General features: G+C 40.7%; 1 protein-coding gene across 1 annotated transcript; it reads left to right on the forward strand.

The window, feature by feature from the left end:
- The first annotated feature begins 35 nt into the window (after window positions 1-35).
- tmem64 (transmembrane protein 64) lies at window positions 36-16,682 on the forward strand. The gene is made up of 3 exons (XM_079570507.1): window positions 36-1,439; window positions 11,756-11,911; window positions 15,747-16,682. Exons 1-3 carry the CDS (start codon window positions 735-737, stop codon window positions 15,939-15,941), a joined length of 1,056 nt encoding a protein of 351 aa, XP_079426633.1. The 5' UTR covers window positions 36-734; the 3' UTR covers window positions 15,942-16,682.
- Window positions 16,683-18,332: the final 1,650 nt, after the last annotated feature.

Genomic DNA, 18,332 nt, shown 5'->3' on the forward strand with positions numbered 1-18,332 from the left:
CGTGCTCTAGGTTACTTGGCATTCTGGGACACAAACAGAACAGTGTATGGGTCGCACTGAGCTTCACTGAGCATCCGCGATAACAACAGCTCCATCCTCACCCGGAGCAAATGCTAAAACCTCAGCTGCGGACGGAAAGACACGGAACTGACCGTGCGTTTGTACGGATATCACGCAGTCGGTTCTCTGTCTGCGGAGGAGCTGAAGCCGAGCTGTGTAGTCTGACAAATGCACCCGAGGACTTTATTCACGCAGCGCTAGTTAGCTGCCACCGACGGAGTGAGTGAGTAGTTAGCCGCGCTGTGATTTATGCTACAGGCTCCACTTCAGCAATAATGGCAGAAGAAGAAGTTGACAGTTTCGCTGTACTTTGCTCCTAAATGTGGACTATGAACAGTCGTATTTGATTGTCTACGTTTTAACGTAAGTCTCAGATTAAAGCATTGGATATGGCGTGTAGGTCTGGAAGAAAATACAAAATTGCTGGTTGTAAACCCATAAACTGTCCTGCTCAGCTAGTCTATCCAAGATAGACAGCATGACAACCAGAAAATAAACATTTTCAATCCGACTGCAGTAGGTTGGATAAACCTATTCTGCTGTACCTTTGCATATTTGACAACATGCCTGTGTCCTGCCCTTGTTGTAATACGAAATAACTGCCTGGACACCTCAAGGCATAGCTCCTGTTGATGAAAGGTTACCCGAGCCAACTGCAGACCTGAGGGGCCATCATGTCCACGTCAGGGGCCACAGCTGTCCAGCTGTTCTCCAAGCTCCTGAAACACGCTGTGGGCAAAGCACAGATCCAGCTGAACCGCTGGCTCCAGAGGAGCGCGACTGAGGAGTGCGACAAGATTGACATCCTGATCTGCAGCGCCTTTGACGAGAGGGGTAGCGGTCTGAGCAAACTAGATGGAGACTCGGAGGTCACCGGTGACAGTGGCGGGACATCCTCCCCTGCAGAGTTCAGACACCCGTGCTGCATCACCACTTGTTGCTTTAAGAGTGCCCTTCTGGCCTGCACCCTGACTCTTGTATGCTTCTCCTCTGTCGCCTTGGTGAGGCAGTACCTTAAAGACCTTCTGCTCTGGGTGGAGAGCTTGGACAGCCTCGTAGGAGCCATGCTGTTCATAGTTGGACTCATCATGGTGTCGTTCCCCTGCGGATGGGGTTACATTGTTCTTAATGTGGCAGCTGGCTACCTCTATGGCTTTGTGCTGGGCATGGGGCTGGTCATGGTGGGAGTGTTGATAGGGACATTTGTGGCCCACCTGGTTTGTAAACGGCTCCTGTCAAACTGGGTCCGGAACAAAGTTGGGAACAGTGAACAGCTCAGTGCTGTTATCCGAGTGGTGGAAGGAGGGAGTGGATTAAAAGTTGTGGCCTTAGCAAGACTCACACCCATCCCATTTGGGCTTCAAAATGCAGTTTTCTCGGTGAGTATCCAATGAAAAAAAAACTCTTCATTGTAAGACTTTGTTGATTCTTTTTGTTCATTCTAAGCTTAACTAAAATGTACACAAGTAAAAGAACCAATTAGAGTGCACTCCACTGCCTATCCCATAATGTGATTACAACTCCCCACAACTTCCCATTGAGTTATAATGCGAGTAGACCGTGCTTTAGCCTCTGCACTTAACCTCAAACACTCGACCTTCATACAAGGCATGAATAATTTATGCTTGCTGATTACACCACTTACTCATCTCGCTCCATGAAATGGTAACACTTCAGGTTAGAGGGACTTTATACGTGATGCTAAAATTGGCAAATGTTTTGAAGATTTTATGAAATATAAATTAAAAATAATAAACCCCCTTTAATTTAGTGGAATACATTTTCTGTGACCTGTGGCTTCACAGAACATGTGAGAAAGATGACATTACATTTTACATTTTGACAGATATATATCAGTGTAGTGCCCTCACTGAACCTCATTGACTTTAAATTCAGTGTTTGTTGGTACTAGTATGTTGTAGGTCTGGGACGATCCACTTTTGTCACGATCCGATACGTATCACGATACTCAGAGGCCAATCCGATGCGTGTTGCGATACACTAAGTAATTATGATTTGTAATATGTTCACCTTAAAAATAGTAAAAAGAAAACAGTCATTTGTCCAAAGTTTATAAACCCAATGCCATTTGATATTTATTGAAGTGTTAAGATCGAAAAGTGCTTTCACACAAATGTAACAAAGCGCTGTTACTGGAAAATAAAGGAGTACAAGATAAAAATGCCTACAAACACAAGTATTGAAAGTATTGCGATACTTGAAAAAGTATCGATACTTGGTATTGCAGTACAAAGTGTTGCGATCCAAGTCCAATCCCATATTTTGTCCCAGCCCTAGTATGTTGTACAGGATGTACAGTACGAGTGAAGGTGGTTAACTTCCCTTTTGCATGATGTCGGTTTGGACTTCATATGAGTGCTTTATGCAAAGCTGTTGCCATGAGTGAAGACGGCCTGAGAACAAAGTTCACTTTATTGAGCTTGGCATGAGGCCTGCGCAAACATCGCATTTAGCAGCAGGATACACTCGAAGCATTGAAGCCGTCATCAGTCCCATGCTGCAAAAAACATGCTCACAACATCACCAAGTATGACATTGTTCACAAGAAAATAGGTCACTATATTTATAAGTCTCCAAATATTGTAGGAGGCAGAAGGCAGCAGTAGCAAAAGCATTTGGGCAAAGTGCAAGCTTGAAAGACATTTATAGCTCAGAGCAGCGGGAGTTGATGCACTGGTTTGAGGCAGAAAGAGGAAAATGACGTAAGAGCCTTTCACAAGTAATTGCATGCTCCAAAACCGGCCTTGTTTTCTGTTGAGTTTTCCTGTCGGCGTTGGTCGAGTCACATGTCTATATCAGATGATAACTGGACCAAAACCAACTTTGGCCCATGGCAAGAAATGGGCAAGGCAAGGCCTGTTTATTTATACAGCGCATTTCGTACACAAGGCAACTCAATAAAATAATAATTGAAGTACGGGATGATTTGATTGGCCAGATACAGGAAATGCAACATTTTTCTGCTTCCAGTTAATCGTAGATACAGTCTTTATCATATTCACATCTGTCTGTCTATATGCAAGAAGCGCAGGCTACTGTTTGCTGTATTTTCTTGTGCAGTGATGTTGCCATTTGAGAAGCTCATTGTGCCCCAAATACAACAAAGCTAATAGGAATGTAGACTTTACTCAAACAGATGGTAGACCCAGAGCAAGCTGACCATAGGATTGACCCTCTCCCTATAATGGTGTGCGCAAAAGTTGAGTGACGAGCTTAGAGATTAATGCTAATGCTTTTACTTTGTTGGCCTTGGCTCGCTTGTAATACTAACGCACCGTAGCATCTGAGCAGGTGGTTTTCCTCCGCATCACTAACTTGAATTGTCATCTGTGCATAGTTGAAGCTCCAACGCGGCGCTTGTCCGACAGAGGCCTTTTTTCTGTCCGCGAGGGTGAGAACGGAGTGTCAAGGTCGTGGTGACTCCGGTTTATGTTTGCGTCCACTGCCATGTTGTCTGCCACTGCTCCTCCATCATCTGGCCTAGGTCACATTACCAGACGGGCTAATTGCATCACCGAATGTTGACTGAGCTCGCTGTAGGTCATTACAGGGAAATTACCACCTAAACACATCGGATAACGGGACGTTTGTTGAGAACATCCATTTAGTAAACAAGAGACGTACAGTTGAAATAGCCATTTGTCCTTTAATCATTCGCCCATTTGTTTGTCTAAAGTTTCATCTCCTTCAGAGTGCAGGCAGGACAAGGATGTTATTTCATGACTTCTACAAGAAAAATACAGTCAATTTATAGCATTCAAAGGCAGGATTTGCAGGATCAATTACAAAATAGTCCATTAATGTGATGGGCCCGACTGATATGGAGGATTAAACCGCCAAAATTATAAAACAAAGCAATAGATGTATGTCCATTTTGGAGAATGATTAATATCAGAATATATCTTCACATGCTGAAAAAACATATATACAATAATTGTCTAGTTTGGTTAAAACAAAACAAAAAAACTCTCAACTCTCTCCCTTTCACATAGGCTGAACTCTCTCCCTTCATTCTCTCAGGCTAAACTCTCTCCCTTCTCTCTGGCTGAACTTTCTCCCTTCGTCTATGATTGGCTCGATTGCTGAGGTCCAACTCTCTGAAGCTCGCTCACCTAATTTGCATTTGGAAAGAGGAATCAAGGAAAGAATAATGCAGGCCGTAAAAGTTTTGCATGGAGTATAAATAATGTAGTGAGTAAAAATTAAAGAGGCAATAAATGAAACGGGAAAAAAGAAATGTATGAATGAATAAAGTGCTTCAAGGAACCACTCGCACTCTCATTCATACACCAATGTATGCTACACTGAAGGCAACGCGGGTGAAGTGTCTTGCCCGAGGACAACAAGACAACATGTACAATAGAGTCGCTAACCTCTCAATTACAACCCGCTCTACCATCTGAGACACTGTCGTCCAATAATTATGCAACGTTTTGTTTTTGTTTTAACCAAACAAGAGCCATTTGATAATAATAATTGTTCTCTCATATGGACATCTATTGATTGATTGTTGATTGATTATTTTGGCAGTTTTGGTCCTCCATATGACGATGCATCATCCTATAAACGTGCTTACTCCTTGGGTAGGAGCTTTCAAGTATCCTCGACAAAATGATTGTTCCTAGTCTTCATTATGCAGTAGCAATATTACTTGATAGTGATGCACATCGGCCAATTCTAAACATAATAGAGTTTATTTTACCGTTTTCATCAGTAGGCTATGACTTTGCAACGATCAACAAATGCACACACAAAATAAATAATATATTTACAGGTTGAAAATGTCCCTAGTTCTGCTTTAATCAACTAGATGAGACTAGATGTTACGTTTTCTGAAGAAGCAGCCAGTTCAATCCTCTGACACGTTTCCATATTGTTTCCCAGACAGCCGACTCGGACTGCATTTGAAATTTGGATCCTCTGACTATTTTCTCTGTTTTAGTTCGTTTGAAATGCCACACTTTCACATGCCAGAGCTGACTTCACAGTATTTATGATCCCTCTGTACGGCCGGTCACTTTATCTGCTGAAGAAAGCTAATAACGTCCAGCAGAGATTGTGTTACACTGGCCTTTGACTGGCCTTTCACACACAAACTCCAGTGTTGGCCTTTTGTGGAGCTGCTGAAAAGGTGAATGTCACAAATGTTCATTGGGGAGTTCGCTCGGACATAAATGAGCTAATAGCTTGAAAAGTTACACCTGCTTTCTCCAGGTTTTTTTTTTGTTATTTCGGCATTCATCTCGATAGAATTCCATGTTTACAGTTTTGCTGTATAAAAACTGGATTCTATAACATACCTGCATGTGGCATTCAATCTGTTCACACAAAGCACCATCAAAGAAGAAAAGATTGGGTATAAGTACCACTAGATCCGAGCCAGGTCTATCACAGGACTGTATGCAGGTCAAAACTTGGACTTAATCAGGTCTCAAATTAAACCTGGACTATAGTTTGAGAACACTGAGACACATTTCTTGCAGTAGCAGTGCATCTCAAACGAAGTCTTGCTCATCAAAAGGTTGAAGTTGCTTGTAAACTCGTAAATTAGGGCTTCACATTATATCGATAAACTAATGTTATTGGCTGACGCGATATCCATATGTACCCAAAATCACGATACCACAATATGTCCCCAAAAACACTGAGGTAAATTCACACAAAATATCTGACACAGTCTAAAACAAAAACACAACTTTAAAATGTGCAAGCGTTCAGATTTAGTTACGACTATACACATGTAGATCCATTTTAGCCTCGTTTTAGTCCAAATGTAGAAGTCTTGTTATGACGATTTGATGTAAAAACTCAAATGAATTGCTTGCTTTCGGTTTAAAGAAATAATAGCGTAATTAGGGCTGGCAGTTTGGTATTGGGGGGGGGGGGGAGTATAGCTACATTTTGATGTTTTTGATGCTCTTGATTCAGGGACAGTTTTAAAGAAAGTGACTTAGTTGTTTCAGCTCAAATAAAAGAAAAATGTCCCCCATTTTTTTCAGTTTCACCCCATTTTTTTTCTTTTTCCCCCCAATGTTTCCTGATTTTTTTTCTTATTTTTGTACCAATTATTTCTTTTTTTGCTCATCTTTTGTGAATAATATTTACCCTATTTCCCACAATTTAAATTCCCCCCTCTATTTTATTACAATTTATTTTCCTTTTTTTTCCCTATTTCTCCCAATTTCCCCCAAAAAATTATTCCCCATTTCCCACACATGTCCTGACATTAGAGATGAACCCGATAATGTACATTTGCTGATCCTCCAAACATTATTGTTCTGTTTTCTAGCTTAAGATGACAAATGTTTTCGTATAGGCGTCGGAAAATGTATCGTTCAGGTATCGTATCAAAAGCCAAGTATCGTTAAAGTACTGGTATCGAATAATGTAATGGTACCTTTATTATTGTCGCTATAATCCAAGAATGAAAAGATTGAATATCTCTGTTTTCTCATTGTGCAATCCTAAAATAAGTTATTATAAGTTACAGTGTATTCTCACAGTCGCGACAAAGGGAACAAACAAACCTGACTGCGATACATACAGTTTCTTGATGTGTCGATGTTGCTGATACTGTAATAACCATACACTTGAGCTTCAGCTTAATGCATTGAGCGGTCTCGTACTGTGCCCTTGCTATGCACTTTCCCTGGCTACATTTCACCGTGTGCCCCCTGCTACTTTGTGCTGCAGACGGCGTATATCGGGTAACCTGAAACGACTCTGGGACTGCAGCAGTTTGCAAAACAATAGGACAGCTCAGGAAATTTACTCACAAACATTTCTGTGGAGCCCTTTCGTATGCCTTCACCTCGACTGTAATGAATTGATCAAGCACTTGGCGATTCCACGGGGACGATTTATTATAGGATTTAGTGGCCAAGATATTTAATTTAACACTCTTCACTGTCTCTTCGTCTGTGTCTGGGGAAGAGAAAGCATCCCGGGAATTCGCTAGACTGCATTGTTACTTCAGGTTGGGCTTGCTTTGAGACACTATAGCAAAACAGAGTAGCAGGAGGTTTAGTGGGAACTCGGCCCGGTTATAAAAATACTCGCGCCTATAGAAGACAGCTGCATGTGCGAGAATGCTGGGTGTGGCGTTATAAAACATGTGCAGCGTAAGTCGAGGATGATAGTGTGTGCTATTCGTGCTGGACTTTCACACGCAGGAGATAAACATTTTATCTTCATGTTGTTGACACTGTTGAACACACGGCCCTGAACAGTGGTTTAGCCTGTGAAACTACAGCTGAGCAAAGATGATGTCAGAGAGGAGTGGCTTATGTAACAAATGTAAAGCAAAACTAGTTTATTAGTTAAACTCGAAAGGTGTGAGACTACAAAAAGGATTGAAGGATAGACAAGTGTTACTGGGATGATTGGGGGGTCTTTCATCTCCCCCTGGTGTCTTTGGCCAGAAAACCACAATATCAACTTCGCTGCCACCGGGTCGGAGTCACCAATACACACTCATAGAATCACGAGGAAGAAGCTAACAGGCTAACGGGCAAAGCTAACTGTCTTTTCTGTCGGCGTAGTGTTTCCTCTCACAGACAAAGATATATAGATATTTCAAGATTTTTGACATAGGGCCTCATTTCCCAGTTATCCAGAGTGTTGTTCATTTCTGGAGATATTTTTTTTGGTAATTCATGCAGTTCTTATATTTGAGGAGTCTAGTGGCGCTAGGCTAGTGCAAGGCTAGCACAATTCTACGGTATCAGCTAGCTTCATTAAAAACACACTCCACAGTGCACCTGAGGCAAATCACTTGTAACACCAGACTAACCATATAAATGTCTGTGTCGATAGAATATTTTTTGGAATATAACGATCGCATTTTGAGGGACTATTTTCTAGCAGATCACTCCGCCGCTGCTGCTCAAATATAAGTTCTTTTAAATGCAAAATGGTTCAAATTATTCTATCGACACAGACATTTATATGCTTAGTCTGGTGTTACAAGTGATTTGCCTCATGCACTGTGGAGTGTGTTAGACTGTTTTTACTGCAGGCTCGCTGATACCGTAGAAATGCACTAGCCTAGCACAAGCCTCGCGCCATGTAACTCTTCAAATATAAGAACTGCATGAATTACAAAAAAAATATCTCCAGAAATCAGCAACACTCTGGATAACTAGGAAATGAGGCCCTATGTCAAAAAATCCTGAAATATCCCTTTGATGAATAAAAAATGCTACGACACTTGCAGTGGCGCTTATGGCCCCTAGGGGCATGATTTACTTAGTTATGGGTTACTTTGTACTGCTTTATAAAGCATTAAATTAATTGTGCCTTAATCTCTTAACCCCCACCTGAACCAAGCACATTTTCTTCAGTTTGAAGAGCAACAATAACACAATAAACAAGCGTCAAAAAACATGACTATAAAGTGAAGAATAAGCCACAAAAGAGCGACAAACGGGCTGGAAAAGCAAAAATAACACAAAAAATATATATAAAAAACACAACAAGAAATGATATTGACAAAAACACAAAAAGATTAGATTAGATTTAACTTTATTGTCGACCTTAAAATTTTTTTGTCTTTGGTTCACCAACACAGTCACAATAGACAGGACAGACGACATCAAAGACAATAAGTTAATGATCAGAACAATTGTGCTGCATACTCCACTAGCACGACGACACAAGCTTTCAAACGAGGCATTGCACTGTCTTAGAGGCTGAAAACTCCAGTCGAGAAGCTTTTAGATTTGGGTAAAGCCGAACTGGAGAAAATGTGCTCGCATTAAATTGGATTCAAACTGGCATGAAATCTAAATTGATGACATCGCTCAGCATTTTTTCGAAAATACCAAATACATGATCTAAAACGGGGTGCCAAACGTTTTTTCACCGAGAGCCGCATAATGAAGTGTATGCAGAATGGAGGGCCTCTAAGACTCATTTGAAAGCTAAGCCCCACAAAACTGATCGTGACTTTTTTGTTGCATTGTCGCCGCGTTTACTCACATTTTTGTTGTGTTTTTGTCTCTTATCTAGTTATATTTTTTTTGTCTTGTTTTTGTCATTTTTGTTGCTTTCTTCATCGCATTTTGTCACTTTTTAGTCGTGTTATTGTTGCTTTTCCGGCGCGTTTTTGTTGCTCCTTTGTTTGTCTTTTCATCCTCGTTTTCGTCACCATTTTGACGCTTTTTTCAAGTAGTTTTTAGATTTGGGTGAAGCCAAACTGGAGAAAATGTGCTCGGTTGTGGTGGGGGTTAAGAGGTTAATGCCAGCTCAGTATAACAACAAGGTTTTGTGCGGAATAATACTATCTCTGGATATATGTGCCAATACCCCGAGAAGTCTGAGGGCATTAAAAAGCATAACATTTGACATTTCTTGTTGCAAATGTTTAACTTTGAGGGCTGTAAAAATGTTCCGGTAAGGCCAAAAGGTTGATGACTAAAGTCTTATCTTTTTAATGTTGTACCAATGCAAGAGAAACCAAAAGCTGTTTGCTCAACTCAGGTCAGTACAATGTTGTTTGACGATGAAGTTTAAGGGTTAATGTTTCACTACCTTTTACCCATGGACTTAAAGGTTTGGAAATAGAATCACCAAAGCTTTATTGGAGATCTGCGCTCTACCACACAATATTGAAATACCTGGCTTTGCTTGAAGGAAACTAGATTCATCAATGTGGCAGCAATCAATCATGTAAGACTGACCATCCTTACTTTTGTTAATAAATACTCAGTGACCATTATGTACAACTCGACAGACCAGATGAGCTCATAATGCCGGCAAATATTGATAATCTCGAGAGCAAACATAGCGGTCGGTACTATAGCTCATTGAACAGCGGGGCTTGTCTGACCAGAGCCGTTGTATAAACGCTCTAATGACAATTTGGCACCGTCTGCGCCTTGCGGTTCACTTTATCAGCCACAAAGTCCACAGTACAAGGTCAGAGCAGCTGGCTCCGCCACACACGAATCACTCCATCAAAGGATCACAGGCACCTGTTTATTTTTAGGCTGTTCTACAGAGGTATGAAATAAAATCCTGAGCTGCAAGATAATGAAACCAGATCGCACTCGTCGACTGTTTACACCCAAGAGAAGATACTGGATTTTTGTATTGAGAAACAAATAGCAGGTGTCACATATGCACTTTTGATATTTGTGTAGGTCTTTTAATCAAGATTCAACAAAATATTTGAGATTTTGGCAGGTTTTTGTCGCTTAACAAATAAAAAGTACAACAGATTATTAAGATGTCTTACCCTCTTTGAACAAATGGTGTCCAAACTGATAACCGAGTAATTAATAATTTAGTCGCACACATCACATCCTTTGCAGTTGCCTTAGCTCTTCGGGATTGGACATCATTTTACAGTATTAAAAAAAAACTTCCAGTCTCACACTGTTCATCCTTTGAAAGAAGATGGACAATACTCGCTCTCACAACAGCAAAACAGATTCTATTAAGTTTAAAAATATTAAAATTATGTATTTTCATGCCCCTGCATGTTCTAGCAATGTCTTAAAGGGGCTAGATGCAAGTTTGCCATTTTATACTCACTACTGCCACCTAAGGTCATACGTGTAACTGCACCTTCTATATTAAGCTCGTGCATGACGGCACTTCGGACCCAAAGTAACGTGTTTTTGAGTGACAGTGCAGGATTTTAGAGGCAGTTGTGGTGAACAGGTTTGAGCTTATTCTACATATTAGGACATTGTTGGAACATGTAGGGGAAGGAAAATACATAATTTTAACATTTTTAAACTCTGTATAGTCCCTTTTAATGTGTAGAATGAGCTCAGACCCATTCGACATAACTGCCTCTAAAATCCTGTCACTCAAAAAGTTGTTACTTCAGTCCGAATTGCCTTCATGTAGGAGCTTAATATAGAAACTGAAGTTACGCATAAGACCTGAGGTGGCAGTAGTGAGTATAAAATGACCAACTTGAATCTAGTCCCTTTAAAGCAGTACTAAGTAACTTGTTTACCTTAATAAATCCTTTCCGTGGTCCCTCTGGGGGTAATACAAGTGTTGATGGGATGATTGGGGGGGTCTTTCATCTCCACCTGGTTTCTCTGGCCAGAAAACCACACTTGCAACTTGACTGGAGTCACCAATACACACTGGAATCACAAAGAAGAAGCTAACAGGCTAACGGGCAAAGCTAACTGCAGGCTAGGGCCAGTTAAACAGTATTTACAGCCAAGTTTGAGTGAAAAAAATCCCTTTATCTTTTCTGTCAGCGTAGTATTTACTCTCACGGACAGTTAATGAGTAAAAAAACGCAACATGCTACGACACCTGCAGTTGTGCTTACGGCCTCTAGGGGCATGAGTTACTTAGTACTACTTTAATGTGTAAACTGAATAATTAATGGTCGGTGTGGTATCCTATGTATGCTTGTTTTGGTGCCTGTTTAAAACAAGAAAAATCAATAAAGTGTGCATTATTAAAAAACAATGTAGGCACAGTATTTTGCTAAGGAGAGTAGTGAGGTTTCCAAAAACACCCGACTTGTTTGTATATGTACCAAATATGACTTTGCTAATCTGCATGGACCTGACCTTTGACTTTGCTTTCATAACACATGAAGCTTTTAATCTATTTTGAAAAGATCTTTATTTAGTTAGCTTGTAAACAAACCCCTCGGCGTCTCAGATCCTCCTGTGTCTTATATTTTCATGCTTTGCAGATCACAGATGTGTCCTTGCCAAACTACCTGGTGGCCTCCTCCGTGGGTCTATTGCCCACGCAGCTCCTCAACTCGTACCTGGGCACGACGCTCCGCACCATGGAGGACGTCATTGCTGAGCAGAGCATCAGCGGCTACTTTGTGTTCAGCTTTCAGGTGACTACCTTGCACGCCTATCATTCCTGCTACATGTTAGCGTGAGGGTTTCAACAGTGGAAGTAATTTGTATTTGCAGAATATGTATCTTGTTATGGTTCAGAAATAACATATTTAAGTGGAGAAATAATAATAGTCACCTGTCAGACTTTTGACTGGGATACCCTTCAATTATTTTTGGTGCCAGACTGTACTGAAACAGCATTTTTGCTCCATTATTCATCAAGAGAAATATGTTTGGGCCTTTTAGAGCATTAAAGCATCGGATGAACCAACCCATGGAGTTTCTTAGTGTGACATAATGAGTCTGATTTGTTCTAAGCCCTTCATAGACAAAACAAAGGTCAAAACAATGTGCTGCTGTGAATGGGGCTGGAATTCCTCTGGTGTGATGGCGTCATCGCTTAACAACTCGACATGCCACATCATCTGCAGACACACCTATTTAGACACAAAAGTGTTTAAATAGCTTGTATGGAGCCACATCCCTGTAGCATGTAACACCCACTGTGATTTCAGAAAGTTCTTTCAATGCTGGATTCTGAATCTATTGGTAAAAATTCTACACAAATCTATATATTAAAAAACATCGAATACAACAACTGCACGTCCAAACCTCCGCTGTGAATTGTAGTGGTGAATGAATGAATATGAATATCCTAGGAATATACAGTTGTGCTTAAAAGTTTACATACCCTGGCAGAATTTTTTATTTTTTTTGACTCTTTTTTTTTCAGTGAATACGGAAGAAAACACAAAAGTTTTTTTTTCACTCATAGTTGGTGGTTGTGTGAAGCCATTTATGGTCACACAACTGAGTTTGTTAAACTTCCAAAATGACCCTGATCGAAGGTTTACATACACTGGTGAAGGTCAGCATCCTCACCTGTGATCTGTGTTTGTAATCAGATTGTATCAAAGGTCAGTGAGTTTTGGGGCTCCTGACAGACCCTTGCATCTTTCATCCAGTGCTGCACTGGCGTTTCTAGTTTCTGAGTCATGAGGAAAGCAAAAGCATTGTCAAAGGATCTGCAAGAAAAGGTAGTTGAACTGTATAAAGTGGGAAAGGTTTATAAAAGAGATATCCAAGGTACTGAGAGTATCAATCAGCAGTGTTCAAACTCTTAAGTGGAAAATGCAGGATTGTGTTGAACCAAACCACGGTCAGGTCGACCAACAAAACTTTCAGTAACAACTGCCAGGAAAGTTGTTTGTGATGTAAAGAAAAAGCCCACAAATGACTTCAGCTAAAACACAGGACTCTCAATAAAAATGAAAAAAAAAAAAAGTGGTGTAGCTGTTTCAATATGCACAATAAGGAGGCATGAAAAATGAGCTGCATGACTTAGTCACCAGAAGAAAGCCATTACTTTGCAAATGCCACAAAGTATCTGCTTGCGGCACAGAGACAAGCCTCAACATTTCTGAAACAATGTCATTTGGAATGATGAAAACAAAATAGGACTTTTTGGCCACAAACATAAAAGTTACATTTGGAGGAGTCAAAAAGGCCTGTGATGAGCGGTTCACCATTCCTATTCCTATAGTAAAACACGGAGGTGGATCACTGATGTTTTGGGAATGTGAGAGCTATAAGGAACTTGGTCAAAACTGATGAATGCAGCATGTTGTTAAAGAATATGATTTACAAAGAGTAAACTCAGTTGTTTGACCATAAATGGCTTTGCACAACCACTAACTATGAGTGAAAAATAAACGTTTTGTGATATCATTCATATTCTTTGAAATATGGCCATAAATTCTGCCAGGGAATGTAAACTTTTGAGCACAACTGTACGTAGGGGTATGATGATCCCACTGTGTGTAGTAATCATAGCCGCTGTCATGTTTGATCTGTCAGACCTCAGGGGCTGTACAGTGTCTTATGTAAAGACTGTCACGTGAGCAGCTCCTCTTATAGCATTACAGTGTAGCCTTAAGTTGCTGTATATTTGTGCTTCTCTGGAGCCCGGGCCCACCCTCGGGCGGCTCTAAGCCTCTGCTCTGACACCTGCCCTGCTTTATGTAATCCCGACAAGTGTGAGAGCATCATCGGGCCTGAAATATTGGATGGGTTCAGGGGGTTTACGGTTCAGGGGTCGGCTGAAGATTTACAGCATTTGCCCTTGCTCACTTTGACAGCTGGCCTTGTTCACTCGAAGGTCTTTCACTTTGAAAATAGCTGGGTCATTTGTAGCAATTTCCCCAGAAAAACCTGGACAGTTACATTAAGGTGACATCAATTAGAAACGTTAGGAACGCTTTTTGGATTAAAGCCGCAGCGCATAACATTTCACCCTATAAATAGTATTAAATACAAACATTTATTTTATTTTTATTGTTGAAAAATACCTAAAAAGTGAACAAACATGTGTTTGGTCTGGGGAAATCTCGAGCTCGTCTCCATGTTGTCTAAAGGCAGCCAATTATGAGATTTAAATTATGTTAAGTCCTCATCCAAATCCATTCTTGATGACCCACTGTAAAAAAAAAAAAAAGCATTTTCTGTGTCAAGTTGGTCATTAGGAGCATGCTTTGCTTTGCTGGCTACAGTATCTTCCATAATGTTACGCAGTATGTGTTTAATTTAGGATAAAATAGATGGGATGTACCACAAAACCTGACGTATGCCTATTTTACCTTATTTTACCTCGAGTTTTCCCTTTAGTTTGGAAATGCTTTATTCTTGAACAACTCACATTCTTGCTTTGCAGCTAACCAGACACCCCAGAGTAACATTATATTTCTCTGAGATAATCAGTGTAGCAACACACACTGGATGCAGCAGTGTTTTTCTGAAACAAAGGTACACTGTGTGCCTTTAATTAAATCCCTTCGGATTACATCAATATAGACGGCTACAGTTTCTTAAATTATTTGCTCATTTTACGTTCAAGAAATGTAGTCATAGTCAAGTTTTGTTTGGAGAGTGTTGACTTAGGTCTCAGTTTCATGACACCTACAGCAGAAGGTTTCCTTAAAGCCCAATAGATAATGGTGTGTCTGGACCATCTCTTCTTTAAAGAGTTTGACTTACTCCCTACAGTAGTAGGCTGAGAATGGCCCGGATAAAAGCCCACGGGGCCAGGGCTTCTTTTATTCCTGAGGCCAAAGCTTGGATCAACTGTGTCGCAGTCGCTGTTCTGTTAATTCTGTAGCTGCTGCTTTTTCTGTCTTTGCTGTTGTCCAGAAGTCAGCGCGTGTTGAGCTTCATTGGCTTGGCATAGCTTAGAGCAGTGTTTCCCAACCAGGGGTACAGGGACCCCTGGGGGTACTCGAGGACCTAGCAGGGGGTACTTGAAACTATTTCAGATTGAAAAAAGGGGGAAATTGAACATATTTTTTTATTGGAAAAGCTATATTTTTCAGTAAAATGTGTTGCCTTGGGAGAATTTTAGGTTGATTGTGAACGCAACACTGTCCTTTTTCTTACAAATACCATTTTTAAGTAATTACTTTCTATATAAACAGCAACACCCCTGAGGTAGAGGGTACACGGACGACCATTGAAAGGCCTGAGGGATATACAAGGCAATAAAAGTTGGGAACCACTGGCTTGGAGCTTGACCATTCTGGCTGGGACTGTATGAAGTATGTTTATAATTGTCTGTAATACGATAATTATTATACAAAGAGACTTAATTTTCTTTGGGATAACAATAAACTTGAACCTTGAACAATAAAAACTACTATATCGATGATTTAACTTAATGTGAATGAGTAATGTTCCTAATCCTAGCTTCAGGATTGGCTAATCGACCCGACGATTAAAGAGCCCCATGATTACGACTGACTATAGCTGAGATTGTGATTAACCGCTCGTGTTGTGTTTCAGATCATCATAAGTATCGGTCTGATGTTCTACGTGGTGCACCGGGCCCAAGTGGAGCTGAACGCAGCCATCGCCGCTTGTCAGATGGAGCTGAAGTCCTCCCACATGAACGGCTCTTCTTCGAATCACAGCGGCTTCAGCTACTGCAACAAGAGGCCCCACGCTGGCGGGACAGGGAACTGCATCAACGTGGTGTGAAACGGACTCCCAGTGTCAATGACTACTCGTAAACCAGCTGTCCTCCGCTACGGGAACGACAGGATAGCTTTACACTTATTGTCAGCAGCAAATTCTGACCACCAGTTCTGCCACTTTAGCCTGTTTGAGGTTCACGCACTCTTTTATGGCTTTGCGGTACTTGCAGTGTTTTAGATTATTTAAAATTTGCTAGGTACGTATTGCACACTTAAACTGTTACATGAGATGTCAAAAACGTGAGGTTGGCTTTAACCTCTTGCTTTATTTGACTCGTATGAATGTGCAATCTGGAGCTCACCAACAACTGCATTATAGTCTCAAAGATATGCTAACCTATGCACCTTTGTCCTGCCATTAGTTTGTTTTCAGTGGTCTAAAAAACACAAGGGCATTCATTATTTTTACTGCACGTTTTTAAGACGGCTTGGTCTTCATCGAAAACATCTCAATACTATTGAACAGAAGATTTAGTTCACATAGAATGAAATATGTGAAGCATTGATCCTGCTGACCTTGAAACCTGCTCTGGTTCCTGAAGTAAAAAGCCTATTGATTTTTACAGTAAACTTTCAGAAAGATTAAAGGTACATTATGGAACTTTTCATGTGTAAAAAAACAAACAAAAACATTTTATTCATTTGCATTTGATCTCATACTGACCAAATGGCTGTATGGGGGTTTAGCATTGTGCCTTTACTTTCCATCATGGCGGCCTGTATGACGCTCCAGGATCAATCATTTTGAGAGAACACCTACAAAACAATCGATCCTGGAGCGTCCAAGAGGCCGCCCTGATCAAAAGCAAAGGCGCGATGCTGAGCATTCATACAGCTGTTGTATGAGTCACAAAAAGGTCAATTACGCACCAACTTTGTTTTTCTGCAGAAAAGGTTTGGTTAAAGGTTAAGGAATGACGGAGGCTGTTCAACCATGAGGTAACTGCTGACAAAGCACAATTATTTTTAATGAAAGAAAATGCTAAATCCTTACATACAGTGTTTTATGATCATAAGTTACCACAAAGCTTTTTAGCCTCCATCATTCTTGGATGCTAAAAAAATGAAAAGTTCCACACACTACGGCTTTAGCTTTGGGGCCAGTCACAACCACAGTTTGCAGTAGTTTTTGCAGGAATAGAACTGCTGATCATCCAGTTAGTGGTTGACATATTTCTCTCTTTGTGTGCTAACAAAACTATACTTTTTAGCATTGTCTAGCTCAGTGGTTCCCAAACTTTTCACACCATGTACCGCGTTTGTACCAAAAGATAAAACCAGGCTTTAGCGTGATTCTACCAACTCGGGCTAAAACTGGTCAAAATAGGACAAAAGCTGAAGTTATGAACAAGGAGCAACTCAAAGGAGAGCAACACATTTGACAACTATCGAAATTCAACCCCTCGTCTAGTTGGTTAACACGGAGCAGTAGCATCTTTAAGTTCGACTTTAGAGCGAGAAAAGGCAGTAGTTTCGCAGCAGCAGTATCCTCTCTGCGCTCGTGCGATTTGTGCTGAGCAGGAGCCGATGTCCTGACGATGGTTTTTGGCGCCGCTGCAGTTTTGATAAGAGCAGCTGGAGAAGAGAGCCCAGTCACAGCAGGAAACTTAAGAGCGCTCAAGAAAAAGTCCAAGTCAGCTCCACAGCCGCCCGCCACATGTTCCCTCTCACACTCGAACGCAGCTGAGGCGAGATGTCCTGAAGTGTCTGTGCTTCTTTTTACTCTTTTATTTTTCTTCAATTATTTACTTTCATTAGTACATGTACGCTTTGTTTAAAAGATTCTGTGCAATACATGGAAGAATGGCGGATGTCATGTTAAGTGCTGAAACCAAACTAATGTGGGATAAATACTATTAACCCAAACATTTTAGTGTATAAAGCTATGCCGCACGGGACGTAGAGGCTGTTATTTTTGTGCCAATTTCTGAAGTAGGGGACATGTGACTTATTTTTATTATTATAATGTATCCTACACCAGGGCGTCTAGCTGTAGTTTTGTTTGCACAAACCTACTGTTATTTCAGTTGTGTCATGTTTGGTCTAAAGAAGAACTGATGAGTCTGAAGCTGACAATCAAAAACAACACGGACACTTTGAATGAATGTGCTAATCTTTATTTTGTATGTGCTATTATTGCGATGCTGCTCCTGACTGGGAGACCAAGGGCTCTACACACAACTACTCCCTCTGTTGGTTCACAAAAAGCCAGGGTTTTTTTGTGGCTTGCTTTGATTTACGCTGGAAAAAAATGACGGTCTTAAATGAAAATAATGACTTAACAGCTTGAATTATGAGATGATGATGTTGATTTCTGTGTAGGCTTAGACCGGCTTGAAATACGATTGCCAATAGAGCAAACATTGTGCCACTTAAATGTTTATTTAATTTAAGA

Source organism: Gobius niger (assembly GCF_951799975.1).
Source record: "Gobius niger genome assembly, chromosome: 14".
NCBI classification, from domain to species: Eukaryota; Metazoa; Chordata; class Actinopteri; order Gobiiformes; family Gobiidae; genus Gobius; species Gobius niger.

Excerpts from the sequence above, each read along its gene's own strand:
- tmem64 (XM_079570507.1), top strand. The coding sequence starts at position 735 with ATGTCCACGTCAGGGGCCACAGCTGTCCAGCTGTTCTCCAAGCTCCTG. Across the intron at positions 1,440-11,755 it reads TTCAAAATGCAGTTTTCTCG|ATCACAGATGTGTCCTTGCC; the intron begins GTGAGTATCCAA and ends CATGCTTTGCAG. Across the intron at positions 11,912-15,746 it reads ACTTTGTGTTCAGCTTTCAG|ATCATCATAAGTATCGGTCT; the intron begins GTGACTACCTTG and ends GTTGTGTTTCAG.